This window comes from Perca flavescens, chromosome 17 (assembly GCF_004354835.1).
Source record: "Perca flavescens isolate YP-PL-M2 chromosome 17, PFLA_1.0, whole genome shotgun sequence".
In the NCBI taxonomy this organism is placed as follows: Eukaryota; Metazoa; Chordata; class Actinopteri; order Perciformes; family Percidae; genus Perca; species Perca flavescens.
In genome coordinates, this window is record NC_041347.1 from 22,320,549 (window position 1) to 22,340,561 (window position 20,013).

At 40.7% G+C, this 20,013-nt stretch overlaps 1 protein-coding gene across 1 annotated transcript in view; it reads right to left on the reverse strand.

Moving 5' to 3' along the window:
- fmn2a (formin 2a) overlaps positions 1 to 20,013 on the reverse strand; it is a 49,873-nt gene that overhangs the window by 1,445 nt on the left and 28,415 nt on the right. Inside the window, exons 8-16 of the mRNA XM_028604273.1 lie at positions 18,210 to 18,271; positions 14,233 to 14,324; positions 14,014 to 14,143; positions 13,659 to 13,805; positions 12,959 to 13,018; positions 12,308 to 12,428; positions 10,019 to 10,111; positions 2,473 to 2,524; positions 793 to 942 (exon numbers count right to left, since the gene is read on the reverse strand). Coding sequence (XP_028460074.1) covers positions 793 to 942; positions 2,473 to 2,524; positions 10,019 to 10,111; positions 12,308 to 12,428; positions 12,959 to 13,018; positions 13,659 to 13,805; positions 14,014 to 14,143; positions 14,233 to 14,324; positions 18,210 to 18,271 — 907 coding nt within the window. The remainder of the gene's footprint in view (positions 1 to 792; positions 943 to 2,472; positions 2,525 to 10,018; positions 10,112 to 12,307; positions 12,429 to 12,958; positions 13,019 to 13,658; positions 13,806 to 14,013; positions 14,144 to 14,232; positions 14,325 to 18,209; positions 18,272 to 20,013) is intronic.

Consider the following 20,013-nt stretch of genomic DNA (forward strand, 5'->3'; position numbering starts at 1 on the left):
TGGTCATGTGGTATTTGGACGCAATGATGTTGGTTTGTCGAAGGGCCAGTCCTACTACTTTGGAATGACTCACTCTGCTGCACAGAGAGAGCCAGCAGTGTCACTACTCATTTGTGATTTTAAAAGACAAATAATCAGCATGTTGGCATTGACTCAGTACAAGTTATAGCAATGGACATCATCTTGCCTCTACTCATTACATGGGTACTGTGTGTGCCAGTGTTGCATGTTTGCATATCCATACAGGTGAGGATTTATATCTATTGTATAGTTCCACTGGAGTCTTACAGAATAACCAGCAGAGAGAGAGAATTGTGATGATTGCCTACGGCAAAGAGCAAAGAGTTAATGCTTTCAAATTTGTTTTATTCTTTCCTACTGAACAAGCAAAGCTTGTGACATTTTTGCTTCTTTTACAAATACATATCACAATTCAATCTTCATTTGGCATAATGGACCAATTAGCTTTTTGTTGACATATGCAGCAGTATCTTTACATTCATCAAACCACTGGAAGCTAACTGGATGCTGCATGTGTTCTTTTCATTACTGGGGTGAGGACAACGATTTGGGTCATTTAACCTCTTTTCCCTTCATAAATTTGAATGAATCTGATAGGATCTTCAGTGAACACGAGATGGACTGCAAGTTTCACTTGGAGAAAATTCTACCCTCCCCGAAGAGACAGACAGATTTGATTTTAGGACAATAGGTTCAAGTGTCCATTCAGAAGAAGATGCATCAAGTATAATGTCACATTCTGAAACTGGAAACTTGTCATCATATTCTCACCGTTCCTGTAACATCAGCTTATTCTGCTTCTTCCACTGGTCTTTGAAATCTGTAGAAAACTCATGCCAAATGGAGAAGAAAGTGTTGGGAGTGACCTCTTTCTCTCCCGCCTTGGGTTTAACCGAGAAGGACACGCTCAACTCCAAGAAGCTGAGAAGAGAGAACAAAAACATTACTTCAAGACCACTACTATTACAACATGAGATTACAGAAACCTACACAGATTGTTGTGAAACAACAAAGAAAAGCAAAAATGCAAAATATGAAACTTAATCTTGGAATAATGCTTTTTCAGAGATTTAATAGTAGAGTAAAATAAAACAAATAATGATAACTGTGCACTTCAGAAAAGAACAGCGCACACTAAAATGGAATTACTGCCTCTAAGGCCACGTCCACACGTACCAAAACAATTGTTTTTCCCCCCCTGTCTTCCCTGGTATCGTTTCAAGGATATTTGAGTCCAAACGGATCCATTTGTAAATGACTCCATACGCTACTTCATATTCCAGGCCTATAGATGGCGTGGTTTCTGCTACAGAAATTCACCAAAAACAGAGAAGAAGAGGCGAATCATGGCATAAAGCTTACGCGCTGTATACAAACAGACAGTAGAAGAAGAAACCAAACACAAGAAGAACCCTAATAGGCTCAATATCTTTTCCAGCAGCCATTGTTGTTGTTATGAGACGTGGTCGCGGGATAAGAGGTCATAGGCTAGAGGTCGAGGGGTGTGGCGATGACATCATCGATACGCAAGTATGCGGCTTCGCCGTCCAAACGAAGACGCAAGGCCGGCGTTTTCAAATTTTTTCAACCTGGGACCAGGTTTCAAAAAAGCGCATCTTCAGGCAATGCGTTTACAGGATTCGTTTGGACCGGCCAAAATGATGCAAAACGTGCGTTTACACCAAAAAGCGTTTCTGTGTGGATGGCCCCTAAAGCAGCACAGTCAGTTTGTCTTTGACAGATTAACTTCCAGGACTAAAATAAAACTTATATATCTCATATACAGTGTTCAGCTTTGTTCCTCCTCTCCCTTGTGTGAATAAATCTCTACTGTATGTAAGATTGTGTACATAAACACGCACATACTGCACAGTATATGTAAGCATGGGTGGAGGAAAGAGAGGAAGGGAAAATATGTCCAAAACAAGACCGATCCAGCCAAAGCAATGGGTGCATACGGCAGGGGATGAAACATGTTAAAGTGTTAAATGTGGTGGCCATTTGCAGTGGATCAATACAGTGGACAGGTTGGAGTCTCTTTGTTTGGAGTGTGCTATAGGAACACATTCCTATCCAGCAGTAACAGAAGCCTGGAGCCAAGGCTGTCTACTCTCGTTCTGCTTAGATAAACAACACAGACACCGCACAGGGGGCCTCCCGTCTACTGAAGGCCTGGCATGATGGCCTGCACCTTCCGTGTAACTGAAGGAACCAAGAGTCCTAAATATTGACAAAGCAGCAAGATTATATTTCTTTACTGCAGTGAGAATATATCACTTCAAACTGCATTGAATTGCATTATCCTGTGTTGCCCATACCCAAAATTCACAGCTGTGATCACTGTTTTGACGCTTAAGAAAAGATCGAATGTAAACCCATGAAATGGAACAGAAGTGACTTTTCAGGTGAAGAAGCTGCAGAAAAATGTTTAAAGAAAAAGAAAGCTCTTACATCTTCTGAGTGTCTGCCAACTGCTTCTCTTGTATTTCCAGTTCTGTCTTGGCTGTAAAAGAAGACACGTTTTGATGAAAAGGAAAGAGGAACGCATAAGTAAATACAGGATTAGGTTAGGATTAGGACCGATTCAGGATTTCCTGTCACATCAGAAAAAACATCTTTCACCGACTATACAACTTGTATATAGGAGAATTCCACACGTCACTATTACTTAAATCAACAGGCATCTTCAAGGTCAGTGATGTGCCACCAGGTTATTAAGTGTTGGATTGTCCGCTGTTGCACAACTGACAAATGAGTACTGCAGATCGTAGGACAAGTGCTTCTTTGTGCAGGGTTACTTCAAATGGAGACAGATGACTGTGTGTTTGTGTGTGCGAGAGAGTAACAGAGACAGCGAGAGGGTAAGAAAACTGGCAGTTGGACACCATGGTACACATTCAAATTTTTTTCCAGCAGGCACAACATTTATCTCAGCTGGCCATCAGGATCCTTTTGACTGTGTTATAAATGATGATATAAGAGAACAGCAGTGAAATGTGAAAGCCTCACTCAGGAAAATGCTGCATGTTACTGTAATTTCAGATCCCCGTGCTGATTTTACAATATTTTAAATATATTGTAGTAGAGTCGACCCCCGCTGTATTTTTTTTGTATTTTTTTTGCTGGTCTATATCCTTTAGCTAAGGTTAGACATTAAATTCTCTCCCACACAGCTTCTCTGTCCCCCTCAATGTGAATTATCTGTAAGCTGCTGCTGCCTTTAACTGTCAAATGATCAAAAATGACCTATGGCTTCCTCATGGCTTTCCAAGACAGACATGACAGTAGATGGGACGGAGAATCTATCCTGGCACAAATCTATGTTCTGCTCTTATCCCGGGAATATCTGGTTGCTACGTGTAATTGAAGCCAGAGCCACATCTAAAGATCTCAGACAAACCCATTGAGCCCAGCATTGTGCTTTACCATTCCACAGTGCTAAAATCACGCTGTAGCCCACAATCGTATCCCTCTCTCTGCTGACAGCTCATCAATAAATTATGACAAATTGATAAATAATATGAATAGGGCTCACTAGAAGCATCTTGATATCAGGACTGTGCTTTGTTCTTTGAGAAAAGCAGTTTTAAGATGCTACTCACCATTTACTATAACCCTGATCTGTAAGATTATGCTACAAGTGATGCAAAATCTATTTCTGGAAACACTGAACCATTTAATAGGAGTTCAAAATAATTGTGTTCTTATCTACTGAGAAAATTTGGTATTGTAGGGGAGGACGACTGCACTGATAAACACTATTTACGACAAAAGCAGAAAACATTTCAAGGTTTATTTAAAGATCATGTGGCTCAAAGAGATACAAATCAATATCTCTATTTAATACGTGGCTTTAATATAAGGTGGTATGCATGTTGATTTTGACCATACTCTGCCAACATGATGTGACATCCTAAGCAGCAGAGTTGTAGCGGGTAGAAAAGGAAGGGCGAGTTTGACATCAGTCTTACTAATCTTTATGTCCATCAGAAACAGATTATCACATAGCCAGTGCTCTCTTGCTAGTCACAGTGACTCCATCAAAGGCCTGCATGCATGAGAATTTGTGAAGCGAGCGGGGAAAATCGAGCTAGACCAAACAGCAGAGCTCCAACAAGTCCGCTCCCACTGTTATTCTGCGGTTAGTTTCATGGTCAGAAAATAAACAAAAGCGGTTTAAACTGTGGAGCCAGAAACAGTTTAACCCCAGGCTTTTTAGAAATTACAGAAATAACAAAAATAAGACATTTGGCTGTTGTTCTTTTTTCACCGCCGCAGTGGAGGAACCCCAACAACCGTCTGGAGCCTTCTGAGTCCATGTTATGGTGCTTACATTCTGCTTTCAGAGGAAAAACCTCGTCATTTGCATCAAAGAGAGAGCTCCCATATTTCTCTCAAACACAGAGAAAGGAAAGGAGAGAGGAAAAGAAAGGGGTGGAAACGGGGAAAGATGCTTTCATCTGCAGACTTCCTTTAAAATGGACAGTGAGCATTACCGCGGAAGAACATATGCTATATATTATATTCTCATCTGAATACAAAAGCAGTTGGAGGAGAGGCCTGTGAGCTGGGTCCTTCAGAAAGATTGGTCACAGTCAACTAAATGTAGCCAAGGTCAAATCCAATGCTACATAAAGAATGACATTTAGAATGTTATGTTAAAACAAGCATAACAAATTAAGTCTTACACCTTAGATTAAGGAAAGAAAAAAAGCATGTCTGTGTGACATCTGGTGGACATGACTGATAAACATGACTACATTTTCAGTGGATTTTATCGGAACAATATCTACAACAAAAATTTAGTAGTAGCGGTTAGCCTCCTTCAGAACTTAAAATGCTAGTGGCATGGCACTGGTGATAGCAATGTTGGTCAGCCACTTTGGTCCAGACTGAAATAGCTCAGCAACTACTGGATGGATTGCCATGAAATTTGGTACAGATATCCATGGTGCCCAGAAGATGAATCCTAATGACTTTGGTGAACCTGATTTTTCATCTAGCATCTATCAAGGTTTTTATTTATCCACAGAAATATCTCATCATCTAGCCTAGAAATCTAGACGCACCCTAGCAGCAAATTTAATTTGCAGCCAGGGTCAGTCTAGGCACTCTCCGTTGGCTTGCGAGCTGGAAAAACCAAACTCTGGTCAGGCCAATCACATCGTGTATAGAGTCTGTGGGCGGGCTTATGGCTGCTGCTGCTGGGAACAGTGGTCTTCTGGAAGATTTGGAGTTATGCTTTTCTTTGAGAAAAGATCAAAGAACAGCACAGAAGTCATTCTTAAAAAAGGAAGATGTGTTCGGAGTTTTGCCGACCGGATACGGCAAAAGTTTAATCAACTAGCTTCTCTTCCTTCTTCATTGGTCTGCCTGGTTGTAGCGCTATCCTATTACGTGCTGAGGGAATTTGAAAGACAACAGTTTATCCCGCCCCTCGGATTGAGCCCTGTCAATGGTGAGTTCCCAGACCCAACATCTTGATGTGGATCTACTCATCATCTACATGGATGGATTGGCACAAAACTTTTCATCTAGCAACACGATTAGGTTGCCATTTGTTTTGAGTGAAATGTCTAAAGAGATATTTGATGGATTTGCTGCAAACATTCCTGTTCCCCTCAGGATGAATTTGATGATACTCTGACTTTTCATCTAGCGCCATCGGGTCAAATTTTTATGACCATACCTGAAACATTAAAAACATTCCCATCATCAACATTCAACTGTTTTAGTGCCAGTTAGCAAATGTTAGCATGCTAACATGCTGAACAATACCGGGGCGGAGCCAGATGATGTTAACATTCAGGGCTCGGCAGCCATACTGTATGCACTATTTTTAAAAGGCATTTGAGATACTAGAATTCCTAAAACATGTACATTATTTGGGAAAAAGATGATAGTTGCCATTGACAAAAACATCATTCTGTAGAGCCTACATCTTATTTGGTATCTAAGTGTTCTTCAACGGTCTTCATCATTTTAAAACCACATTAAAATTAACAAAAACTATTTTTTCACTTCTGCCACCTAAAAAGAGGAATAAATTGTCTGATGTCTGTTGTTTTGAAGTTATGCATGACATAACAGAGGTAGGATAGGAGTAAACAGCATTACTAATCTTGAATTCTACTTTTCTTATACTACCGCTGTAGAGTGGCAATATTTCCACAGTAATTGAACTTTTTGCTCCACTGACTTTCCAGTCCAGTCAGAGAGACTGAGAGGAAAATGACAGTTGAAGTTAAACTTACTTTAAACTTACTAACTTTAAACTTAAATAGTGAACATATAATAATAATCATTGCTGTGCGCACAGCCTCACAGACCCACTAGCATAGCTGTAGACTCTTGTTGGAATGAATGGGAAATGGAAGAGAAAGCTCATTGTTTACAATCAATTCATCATCATTGTTTTAACAGCCCTCTTAGTAAACACCTCCCTTTGAAGGTTTATTTGATTTCCTAATAGGAGTGAAGGAGTGATGGAAAGAGAGAAGAGGTCATGGAGGCAACATGGTGTTTCTAATCTCTCATTCCTCTGACAGACAAAGAAAAAAACGTGTTATTATAACAGGACAGCAGATAGAGTGGAAAAATAAAGGAAGGCAGGAACTGAGGGAAAATCTTTAACAGAAGGAAAAAAGATAAATATATGACAATAACATATGACATATACATGTCATGACAATAACAGTTGACGTCAAAAGTACTAAAGTGAAAAGGGATCAGGTACCGAACAAGTCAGTTTTATTCCAGCCTCTCAGGCATTTAGCTCGGTTATCCAAAGTCAAGTTAACAGACTGCATGACAGGTTCACCTTAGCCCATCCTAAATCTTCCTTTGAGGTAGAGCAAGGTGTACTCTTTTTATTTTTATAAAAAGGTAGAGATTAACATAAAACACAGTGCAGTCATGATCTATCAAAGCAGATGCTTGAAACAATAGCTGTGAGTTATTTAATACACCCTGGTATAAACAGACGTCCCTATGGAAACACTGAATGAACCATTGTGTGTGTGTGTGTGTGTGTGTGTGTGTGTGTGTGTGTGTGTGTGTGTGTGTGTGTGTGTGTGTGTGTGTGTGTGTGTGAGAGAGAGAGAGAGAGAGAGTGTGAATGTGTCTCTCAACCAGAAAAAGACATGAAACAGATTTTGATACGTTTCTGCAGACATAGAAGACTAACATCATTCTGATTGATGAGCTGCTGCGTTTACTCACATAGATATGCCAAGGGTACACTAGCACAGACTACTTTTGGAATCAGAAGGGATAAATTATTTGCTTCTTTAAATTTTAACTCCTGATGGGTAAACAATGTTTAAACTGACCATCCCTGGTTTCATCATAATTAAAAGGATAAGGCTGGCGATATTCTATTTTATATACAGTACAGGCCAAAAGTTTGGACACACCTTCTCATTCAATGCGTTTCCTTTTTATTTTCATGACTATTTACATTGTAGATTCTCACTGAAGGCATCAAAACTATAAATGAACACATATGGAATTATGTACTTAACAAAAAAGTATGAAATAACTGAAAACATGTCTTCTATTTTAGATTTTTCAAAGTAGCCACCCTTTGCTTTTTTATTAATAAGGGAAAAAAAATTCCACTAATTAACCCTGACAAACCACACCTGTGAAGTGAAAACCATTTCAGGTGACTACCTCATGAAGCTCATTGAGAGAACACCAAGGGTTTGCAGAGTTATCAAAAAAAGCAAAGGGTGGCTACTTTGAAAAATCGAAAATATAAGACATGTTTTCAGTTATTTCACACTTTTTTGTTAAGTACATAATTCCATATGTGTTCATTCATAGTTTTGATGCCTTCAGTGAGAATCTACGATGCAAATTGTCATGAAAATAAAGAAACCCATTGAATGAGAAGGTGTGTACGAACTTTTGGCCTGTACTGTGTGTGTGTGTGTATATATATATATATTTTTTTTTTTTTTTTTTTTTTTACATTAAATTATACATTTACATTGTAGATTCTCACTGAAGGCATCAAAACTATGAATGAACATATAGAATTATGTACTTAAAGAAGTGTGAAATAACTGAAAACATGTCTTATATTTTAGATTCCTCAAAGTAGCCACCCTTTGCTTTTTTGATAGCGCTGCAAACCCTTGGTGTTCTCTCAATGAGCTTCATGAGGTAGTCATCTGAAATGGTTTTCACTTCACAGGTGTGTCTTGTCAGGGTTAATTGGGTTGGGACCATCAGTTGTGTTGCGTAGAAGTCAGGTTGATACACAGCCGACAGCCCTATTGGACAACTCTTAGAATTCATATTATGGCAAGAACCAATCAGCTAAGTAAAGAGAAATGAGTGGCCATCATTACTTTAACAAATGAAGGTCAGTCAGTCCGTAAAATTGCAAAAACTTTGAATGTGTCCCCAAGTGCAGTCGCAAAAACCATCAAACGCTACAACGAAACTGGCTCACATGAGGACCTCCCCAGGAAAGGAAGACCAGGAGTCACCTCTGCTGCTGAGGATAAGTTCATCCGAGTCACCAGCCTCAGAAATCGCAAGTTAACAGCAGCTCAGATTAGAGACCAGATGAATGCCACACAGAGTTCTAGCAGCAGACACATCTCTAGAACAACTGTTAAGAGGAGACTGCGCGAATCAGGCCTTCATGGTCAAGTAGCTGCTAGGAAACCACTGCTAAGGAGAGGCAACAAGCAGAAGAGATTTGTTTGGGCCAAGAAACACAAGGAATGGACATTAGACCAGTGGAAATTTGTGCTTTGGTCTGATGAGTCCAAATTTGAGATCTTTGGTTCCAACCGGTGTGTCTTTGTGCGACGCAGAAAAGGTGAACAGATGGATTCTACATGCCTGGTTCCCACCGTAAAGCATGGAGGAGGAGGTGTGATGGTGTGGGGGTGCTTTGCTGGTGACACTGTTGGGGATTTATTCAAAATTGAAGGCATACTGAACCAGCATGGCTACCACAGCATCCTGCAGCGACATGCCATCCCATCCGGTTTGTGTTTAGTTGGACCATCATTTATTTTTCAACAGGACAATGACCCCAAACACACCTCCAGGCTGTGTAAGGGCTATTTGACCAAGAAGGAGAGTGATGGAGTGCTGCGCCAGATGACCTGGCCTCCACAGTCACCGTACCCGAACCCAATCGAGATGGTTTGGGGTGAGCTGGACCGCAGAGTGAAGGCAAAAGGGCCAACAAGTGCTAAACATCTCTGGGAACTCCTTCAAGACTTTCAGGTGACTACCTCTTGAAACTCATCAAGAGAATGCCAAGAGTGTGCAAAGCAGTAAAGGGTGGCTACTTTGAAGAAACTAGAATATAAGACGTTTTCAGTTATTTCACACTTTTTTGTTAAGTACATAATTCAACGTGTTCATTCATAGTTTTGATGCCTTCAATGAGAATCTACAATGTAAATAGTCATGAAAATGAAGGAAACACATTGAATGAGAAGGTGTGTCCAAACTTTTGGCCTGTACTGTATATTTCTTTTTTTCTTCTCTTTCAATTGTCAACAAATCTCATGAAAAGACAATACTTTCCAACTTCCTTATGTGTTGTTCATCCCCAGGCCAATTTTGATCCAGCTCAACACATTAAGGTTGCATACAGGTTGCAAACCTACAGTATACTATAGCAATTTTTCATTAAATAGAACAGTGTGTGTGTATATATAAAAAAAATACATTACAGTGCCCATGGTAAGGGAAATGAAGGAACATGTCACCTACGGTGCGACTGACTGATGTTCTTTGTTTTTGGACAACCATAAAGGCCTATGGCACAGAGCAATAAGATATATCTGGCGTTGGCTACACAGACGAAACGTTAGTAGGATCAGTTCATTATTGGTTTTGGTCTTTTGGTCTTTTGATGGGATTTGTTGGCAAGAAGAAAAATACAGAAATAGATTATCCTTTAATGAGACTGATCAAAGCCTTATTAATCATCAGATTCAATTGATTTGGAAAACAGGCTCACCTTGGCTAAGAAATTCCTCCATCTTGTCCTTAAAGGGTTGCATGTTCTCTTCAGAGGACAACTTGCAAACCTTTTCCGTCTCAGCCGAGCATACTGAAACAATAAGACGTGATCATGATGAGAGGGAAAAAAAAAAAAAAAAAAAGTCTGTTGAGAGCAATAATACCTTATCCAGTATTTGTGTTGTAATTGCAAACTCTACATTGCACTTCACCCCAGTTGAGCCTGCTTTGATAAATCTCTGCTGAATTTCTGCTGAATAAGTGTCGGCAAAGACTTAATGACCCATAATGACTAATAAGGCACCCCCAGGAACCAGGAAGGCTTGCGCTCTGATCCCAGGAGAAAGTTATCGTCACGCTCTATCTGCAACCATTACGGATACACAAACTCCGCTCAAGAGCCTTATAGGTGGAGAGGCCATGAGGCGCTTAAGGGAACGGGGAGTTCGGGACTGGGCAAGCGGTAACTCATAGACCATATGGTGCCTTAACCAAAAAGGTACACAGTGAGCTCTCTCTCCACTGCGTTGCTTACTGATGTCCTTCGGGCCAGCCAAGGCCATTTGTGCACCGCCTACCAATCAGAACCCCCCTCTGGGAACTGTCATCGAAGCCCACGTCTGTTAGAGCATTCAGCTGGCTGTGCTAGGTAATGAAGAGGTCTGCAGGTATAGCATGTGATGATGTATTTATGTACGGTCAGCATGTGCCACTGCCACTGGGGTCAAAGCAGACACAAGTCCATTTCCCTTGCCAGCAACTCCATCTTTATGAATTACAAATAATGAACAGCCTAAAGAATCATTATGGCAGAGGAAAAACAATATTTGGCAACACGGATCAGGCACCTGATTGGTTTAGCAGCAAAGATGCATAAAACATGATAGAGAACAGACCAGGTTTGGGGAATTTCTCTCACACACACACACACACACACACACACACACACACACACACACACACACACACACACACACACACACACACACACACACACACACACACACACACACACACACACACACACACACACACACACACACACACACACACACACACACACACCTGTAGGCACTTCAGTCCTTGGAAAGTGTTCGGAGTGACTTGAGACAGAGTAATGAAAGGAAGGATTTCCCAACTGCCTCATTCATTAGGTCTCTTTTCACTCAACCAATCAGTTTGGCATGTCAAGTATAATCCAATTTCCACACTTTTTTCCTGACGTCTTGATATGCAATAACATAACTCATTCTTGACCAAATTTTAATTAGCCTTAATAAGCCTCATTTATACGTTTACTAATGTTATATAATGTATGTATTTAAAAACAAAAAATACCAATACAAAATGAATGGGACTGCAGTTTTGTATTTTGACTTCATTGAGGGATTACATTATTGTAATCATAGTTCAATAGAAATGATGGCTTACTCCTTTGCTTGTGAAACCCACTAAACAATCATTTTGTTTTTTTCCCCCCACCTAAAGTTGATGGTTAGTGCTGACAAAATATATAATATTATATAATAATTATATGTTTATGATATAAAAAAGCTGGTTAGTCATGGAAAGTTATGAAATAGATTAACCATGTGTATAGGTTCAGGAATTGATTGAACAACTGACTGATGAATGAAAAGAATTAATTAATTGAAAAGTCAGCCATTAACCAAATCAGTCCATCCATGAATCATATTTAGGAACCCCCCCTCTGGGCAAAGTGCACAGCATGCATGGATACATGCAGGAGTCCTCCGATATTCTCCTTCAAAAACAGTCTCCTTGTTGTGTGTTGGAGGTTTGCGCCTGGCAGGGTGAGGCGATTCAGAGCAACAGGAGAGCCTTTTCCCATTCAGTGAATAGCTGCAGAACCTTTGATAGTGTACACAGCTAGTGGAGGTTACCGGACCTTGGCCCCTCTATATTTTGATCTCTATTTCATGAGGACAGTAAAGGCACACCAGGTCCAACAGGAGTCTACATCTGACAAGTCACATCTGTTTCTGGTTAACTCGTCTGTACAACAAACAGATGCTATCTCTCTGTTGACCCGCCTCTACAATCCACACATAACCATAGCTGGTCAGGTTTGGAAAAGTATTTTCCATTGTGTTAGGTGGTATGTGCATGGAATAATACATAATCTATTGCTGCATACTGTAAATTTCCTTGTGAGGGTATCTTGGAATATGATGACACCTGCCAAATCTGCCATTTGCTGGATATGGCATGGCCAAGTTCTGGAATTACAGAGGGGATATTGTGTAATGTAGGTTGACGACAATACCATTGAGGTCTTTCTTCAGCTTGCGCAGATCTTTTTGGAAGTCCTCAAACTTCATCTGGGAGGCCTGGAAAAGGTCCTGGGGCTCAGGCAGTGAGTAGACACACGTCTCTCTGCCAGCATCCTGGTAAAGCACAAAGCACAATTGTGCACAAAAAAAAAACACACCAGTGTCAAAGTCTATTGTCCTCAAATGGCAGAGGGCCTCTCTGGTATACAATGTACACACCAGGCAGTATTGAAATACATGTCTTTAGAGCCCTACATGTTCTTATCAGCAGTCCAAACATCCCACAGAAGATATGGCTGAAACTACAGCAGATAATGACAATTAAGCTTGGTGCAGAAATCAGAGTTACTACAAAGCCATTATGAGTGCTAGAGCCATGTCATGCAGGTTGATTCTGGCAAGCAGCACTTTACTGAGTTCATCTCATCTGGAGAACCTAATTATTTACACTAGTGCTCCTTTGGATGCTGTGCCAATGAACAGACTGCAGGTTTGAATGAACCCAGAAAATAAATAATTTGATAAAGGATAAGCCATGGTATCCTCTGGCAAGAGAGGAGATGAAATGAGAGCTCTGGAAGGATTTCTAAGCAAATCAGACTAAAACAGAAAAGTGATTCAAATAAACAGGAAGCAAAACATACCTCATCAAAGTGCCTTAAATAGTAAGCAACAATGTAGGACAAAAGACTCCGGGAGTTATCCTGAAAGAAAAAGATCCAAATAAATAAACCCCTTTATTTATTAATTTAATCATTTTGGAGCAGGGACTTTCAATTTGTGCAGGGCAAACAATAGAAACAGCGGTCATAGAAGTTGGGGATAAATCATGGCATTGGAAAAGCAACAAACATGACTATGCTGTAATAACTCCGAGTTAGTGGAAAGTTTGATGTTCTTTATGGATACCTTACCCGGTCCACCACCACAAAAACTCAAACCACCGTGTCCTTATATGGCAGTGCCAAGGGCACGCTGAGCCCATTGTGATATTGAATAAGAACCGTAAACAGAAAGGCCTCTCCTCTAAATCTGCACAGTTATGGTCCTTGTAGTTGGCAGCAATGAAGGTCCCTTTTCAACTCCTGGACTCTCAGCTCTGGGCACAACCATAGATAGGACAACTGTAAAACTGAGATCGCCATTTTCCCACACCACTTACTTTTTTAGTACAATGTGAATTACAGAATAAAGCGGTTTCTGTGGGAGCTCATAAATTATCCTTTGCGTATTTTACACACATACACTACAGTCTCCTGTTTGCTTGTGAATAACACTGAATAGTGTGTCTGCTCTTGTAGAGTGAGCGATGTTTGCCTTTACCCCTGTAACACACAGACTCACACTGCTCTTAACGTCCTTCAGTTTTGGCAGAATGTCCAAGGTGAAGCCGTCGGCCTGCCCTCGAGACCGATTACCTCCGTTCATGAAGTTGCCAAAAGCCAGCACCAGGCCAAGCACCTGGAATACACACTTACCATTCTGAAGAGTCTGACACACACACACACACACACACACACACACACACACACACACACACACACACACACACACACACACACACACACACACACACACACACACACACACACACACACACACACACACACACACACACACACACACACACAATGGAGGCATGAAGGTTAAATAGAGTGACAGAAAAGAAAATTAAATGAGAATAGGGCCAGTGGCTCACCTTGCATACTCTCTGAAGGATTTCTATTTTGCGGAGGATTGAGGTGATATATTCATGGAAAGTTGACTGAAACAGGATGCAGAACACTCGTTCAGAGAAGTTGGGGATTTGGGATAACTGGAATAGAAACCTGATAAAGGACCAAGATCAGTCACCATCTATTTAAAGATACCACTGTCATGTAAGGAGTTTGATTCAGAAGGTAGGTTTGGCGCTTACTGTTCAGGCTTGTCCAGTGGCTTGGCATCCTCCTTGTCTTTGGAGGATTTAATATGCTTTTTAATGCCATCCATCTCATCATTTTGTGCTCTCTGTGAAATGAAAAAGCAAATTAAGTTAATATGAGAGTGTATGATATATAGGCAGGTGAAACCCAGAGGTCAATATTTTATTTGGTTGTCTCCATAAAGTTTAAACACTACGTTTGTGCGCAACCCAACATTTCAGCTGTTGTGCGACCGCTTTCCACACATGCGCGTTTGCCGTGAAAAGATACAGGCAACGTAATTTTCTGTTCCCATTAATGCCGCATGTTAAAATCCGGTGCTAATATGGCACCAGTGCCCGGTATGTACCGGACGGAATAGCAACACGGATTTCGGTGCCTCATTACGATGCCACCTAAATGTCTCTGCTAGGTTTGCAAAGAAGTTTACGTGCATCTCTGGAGAAGCATAATTCCAGTTTTACAGTTCTTTGATAAATTGATAGAGTACCCTGGATGTTACTTTTATCATTAGGACCTCTGAGTCACTAGAGTCAAGGAAAGAAGTATATAATAATAATAATAATAATAATAATAATAATAATAATAATAATAATAAATAGATGTCAGTTTATGAAGATGATGTGATATGATCAATAGCACACGGCCACTAGCTAATTGGACCTTGAGGTGATGATGTTTTGTCAATTACTGTTTTCCGGGCCAAGAATGAACTTTGAACTTCAACTGTGGAGCAAACATGTACAACAAGTCCTTTAGGCGCTCAGAAAACAGACATTTGAACATCTACAATTCTGGGCAAACTCCATCTGCTGATGAAGATCATGCCATGTAATCACAAGACCCTGAGCAGCTAAACTTGAGATCAGTTTGTTTTGTCAATTTAGTCCTCCATTTCTTTATGTCTACATACAAACTTTAGCTCCAGCAAAAAATAATTCTGCCGTTTTGTACTTAAACTCAACCGAATGCCAGTCTATACAGTTTAAGTTTCAGAAACGCTAAAAGAGCTGCCTTTAGCCACACTAAATTCCTGACTATTATCCTGCTGTCAGGCTCTGGACCACAGTTTTATACAAGGTGGTATGAAAAAACGGGCCAGAAATGCCACTTCGTTTCACAAGAGGCAAAGATAATAGATGTTAATGTGTCTGATGCAGATGGGCAAAACAATAAAACCATCCCCAGGAAGAGAATGTAAACTCTCAGTCCCTCCAGAGCCCATGGACCCCCAAAGTCGAGTCGCAGCAGTCTGCTCTCTCTCTTGGTTTCTTTCCATCTTTCTCTCTAGGGTTTGGCCTCGGCATGGATCCTTGGAAAACATCAAACACCAGCATCAAACGCACTGAGGGCCCGATTAGTATTCTACACCCCGCTGCCTTCTGTTGACGAGGGCAAGCTCTCCTTCGCCTTCTCGAGATGTTTTCAAGTGTAAATATATTTAATACAAAGCAGATCCTTTTCAAAGGGCAGCAGAGGAGCCCAGCAGTGTTTGGTATAATTGGGGACAAGTAGGCATTAGCGTGTGATCTTTGAATTGCTAGGGCATGTTGCAGTGGTTGTTAGCATGAGAAATGCAGTCCCATGTGGAATATCAAATGCAAAGGAAAGTAGGATGATATTTGTGATGCCAGAATTCTACCAGTAGCCAAGTGGTATTCATTAGCCAGGTTTCTAGTGCAGGGCTAAACAAAGCCAGCCAGGGCCTAATCACTATTTATGCCACTCAATTTTCAATGGAACAACATTTGTGAGATTATTTGTACATTGAGCTGCCAAATAATAGTGTCCAATTGACAAATTGCATCATGTTATAAACATGCAAAATATATTTAGACATCACAAGGCATTGATTATTTGTAGTGTAAGAGTTCGTAGGAGGGACTATGGCTCTAACTGGCCTCCATGACATTTAGCTACCGTCAGCTGAAAGGAGTCTGAACTTCAGACAGCCAGTCTGCACCCAGATTACGGCTTGTGATATTAGAGGGGAGGGAGTGGTGTCCCACTATCACTGTGACCCCCTTTAATGGCGGTGGCTTATTGTTCAAAGAACAGGAGTGGCTGTAATCCGCAGCTCATAGACTCCGCGGCTCTGTCCCTGCCTGTGTGGGTTTCTGTCTCTGTGTGCATACAGTACAGTAAGTGCACAATTGTGTGGGTCAAGATGTTTGTTTGCGAGCATGTTTATGTGTGTGAGAGAAAAAGAGAGTGAGGGCAGTGTGTGATCTTGCTCCTTGCACAGTGAGTAAGGGTGTAACCATTAGAAGCCCCTCGCATTCCTCAAGACAGGCTGACTGTGTTGCCAACTGTGGTTTAGGGGGCTGGAGACCCACAGACAGGATGGAGTCTCGCAATACAAAAGAGAAACAATTTGGCTCCTCAACTCAATAACATAGCCTTAGGCCATAAGGGGGGAGAAGGAGAAAGAAGGAGAGGGCTTGAAGTCTCGGGGTGAGTGTAGAGGTTAGAAGACTTTTGATCCTCAGTTATGACACATTGGTTCATAACTACAGCTTGTCTCAAGCCTCAGTCTCATTCCCATGATCAACATTATTAATATGCCTCTGGCAGCCAAAAGGTCCAGGCCTTTCCTGTGTAGTTGTGCCAAAAAGCAATTCACAGGAATTTCACAGCATCTAAAAACTGTATTACAGCTGAAATGTGGAAAACATGCCTGTTTTCATGTTCCATTATTTACTGACCTGACTTCGAATGAGTCCTCAGCCATTTCCACTGGGCGGGGGAGATTTCCTATCAGTGAGGCTTGATGAATATGTATTCACTGTATACAAGGAGCCCTTCATAGCCAAAATGTAGACATATTGGAAAGTAGTGATGACAACTCCGTAATTCTCTTTATGCTAATATTATACGATACAATGTGGTCATTTCACTTGGCAAAGTTCAGTCTAGTTTAGTCTCTCTCTCACTTTTTTTTTTTTTTTTAAACCACACCCGCACTTTCAAGAGGAGCTATGTGAATCAAACGCTGGAGTATTCCCAACTATCATTTCCCTGCACAGGGGTATTACAAAAGTGAAGTCAATCAAATCCAGTGTGAAGAAAACATGTTTACTATGCAAAAGTGTTGGTCCCCTTCCAGGCCAGCAGACAGACCTACACAGGACTCTGTCGCCAAATAGCACACATAACAGTATGGATTGTGGCTCGCTTCTTTGTTTTACACACTTCCTTTAGTTCCCCCTTTTAAGTGGAACATGGAATAAGAACTCCACATAAAGTAATATGTTCACATTGAAGTGACATCTCCATATGACCCAAAACATATTGCTTTATATTAATGTATATATGAACATTCCACTTTAATTAAAAAGTGGATTATTTCCCCACCTACACTGTATACAAAAGTTCAGCTTTTTGATAATCCTTGGCAGTTGGTTGTGGCTTACCCTCAGGGAAGTGCCAAATAAAACAACACCAACAGCTGATTAATTATTATTTTTTGCCATTTTGTTGATATTATGGCTTGTTGAGCCTTCTTAGGTTTCATTCTATAATAAAATGATTGCCTGTTATTCCTTTATGGCATGACATGTGTAACCATAAATCATTCTATTTGTCACAAGCAAACTGTTACTGCTGCAAAAATAATACTTCTACTGCAAACCACAGAGGAAGAAAAAAAAGACTATGGTTTTCCCACACCAAATGCTGCACTCAAGATCAGCCTGAGCTGTCAATGGTGTTACTTTGTATAATTTTACTGGGTTTGTTGCTCAACACTGTATTTATATGGTTCTGTATTGGCAAGAAAGTGTGGAAAGTTTGTCAGTTTGGGATACTGTCTTTTAACTGGTCTACTGACTTTACTGAAACCACTGTCCACATGAGCCTTGATCATCCTTCCTTTAAAGTAAAAAAAAATTGCAAAAGTGTTTATGACTGCCGTAACCATAAAGACATAGCTCCAATTCAAAGCTCCACAACCTGTTGGATATGTACTCACATTTTCATAAAGGGCTTGCAGAGTCTCCAGATCAACGACAGTGTTGTCCATATTTAGGACGGCTGTGGATGAAAGGAGAGGAAGACATGGTTAATGCTAACACTAAAGTATGTCATGACAATTCTCCGCTACCTTCGAGGAACACCATTAACAAGTCAGAAATCACAGCAACATTAAAACAGGGCTCCGCAATTATAATCTCAAGATCAGAACATTTAGCTTTGACTGAAACAATGATTACCAACATTGGCAGAACACCTTATAAAATCTTTGTTTTGTTGCTTTGCTGGAGCTGAAGGTGGCATGAAACAAGGGCAAAATTCTCCCTGCAATCCCACATAAAGCGTCATGTGCCGCATGCTGTGAGTTGCATAGATATCAGCTCTCATCACGATAGCATGGAAGGGGCCACAAACTAAAACATAAATACGAAGGTCTTAGAAATCTGTCAAAGGTACAAAGATCTATGTTTGAACTCCTGTGTTTGAATTCCTGGTGTCGCCTTTTTGTCTCGGCGCGAGGACCTGGCGCCCATGAGCATTAATCCTTTGAAAGTAAATGTTTAAAGACAAACAGAGCCCGGGGGTCTGCGGTGTTGAGGCTGAGGTGTTGCTGTACGCACAATCACCCAGCGAAGCACTCGACACCTATATATGTATTTCATCGTGCTGTGTTGTGTCACATTGTTTTGATCTGCTGATTTGCTGTAGAGGTACAGGGGGAAAAGCTAGTGTCAGAAGGGATAAAGCAACTTGGATTAATGGACTCAATGCACAATGTTCACTTTGCATCACACCTTATGCTTGGGGAGTGGAATTCTTATAAGCTTTAACTTTAGTAAAAAGAATAAAGAAGAACTTGAAAAAAACTAAATTAGAGAAAGGGCAGGCATTTGGAAAAACCTGGAGTGACTGTTGTACTGTTCCAGTCAGTGTTTTTAGCTTTGATATTGCTTTATCACTCTTTATATAATCCTGATGCCTTTTTAATCTCCTCACTCTTGTGCCACAAGGGCAAATCCACTAGTTCTTTCCCAGTTCTTTGCTGTCACTCTCTAACCTCTTCACACTCTCTCCTCTTCCAAAGCCACCACAGAAATAACTTCCTTCTCTCGGACTCTCTCCCCATTTCTCTTTCTCGCACTCTTCTCTTGTTACCATTTGGTTTTCATTACTATCTGAACCAGAGTCTGGCTGGATGGTTTAATTGGAGACAGCTTTTTAAAAAGACATGGGAGAAAGCTGTATCATCACTCTGACACAGACCTCTTATGACCAAAAGTCAGACCCATCTGCCTGGGTCTACCCCAACTACCACATTCAACCCCAGCATGGCGCCGGCAACCACCATCTAATACTGTGACTGGAGCTCCAAAGCCTCACAGGAAGCAGACACCGCACAGAAGTGTCCTATGAAACACGCAGTGTGTCGGCCAAGTCAAACAACAAACAACAACAGCTGTGAGGAAAAGAATGATGTGTTGACTCCTCACTGAGCAATTGGGTTGTCATAAAACAAACAATTTAAATCAATGATTCAGAAGTTGTTTTTCTTCACGCCAGAGATATTCAAGTGATGATTGCTTTGCTAGTCATTGTCTTCATCATGGAATAAAGAGGAAATAAAACAATGATTCACTACACTGAAAGGGACAATTACAAAATTTTGATGAACGAATCTGCCTCTTTTGTAAACAAATTAAATTCTTTAATCATCTTAAACCTCTAACGGCACAAGGGAACATGAGATCATTTCAGGAATGGGAAAACAATAGCATTGCTAATACATAATCTTTCAAGTTTTG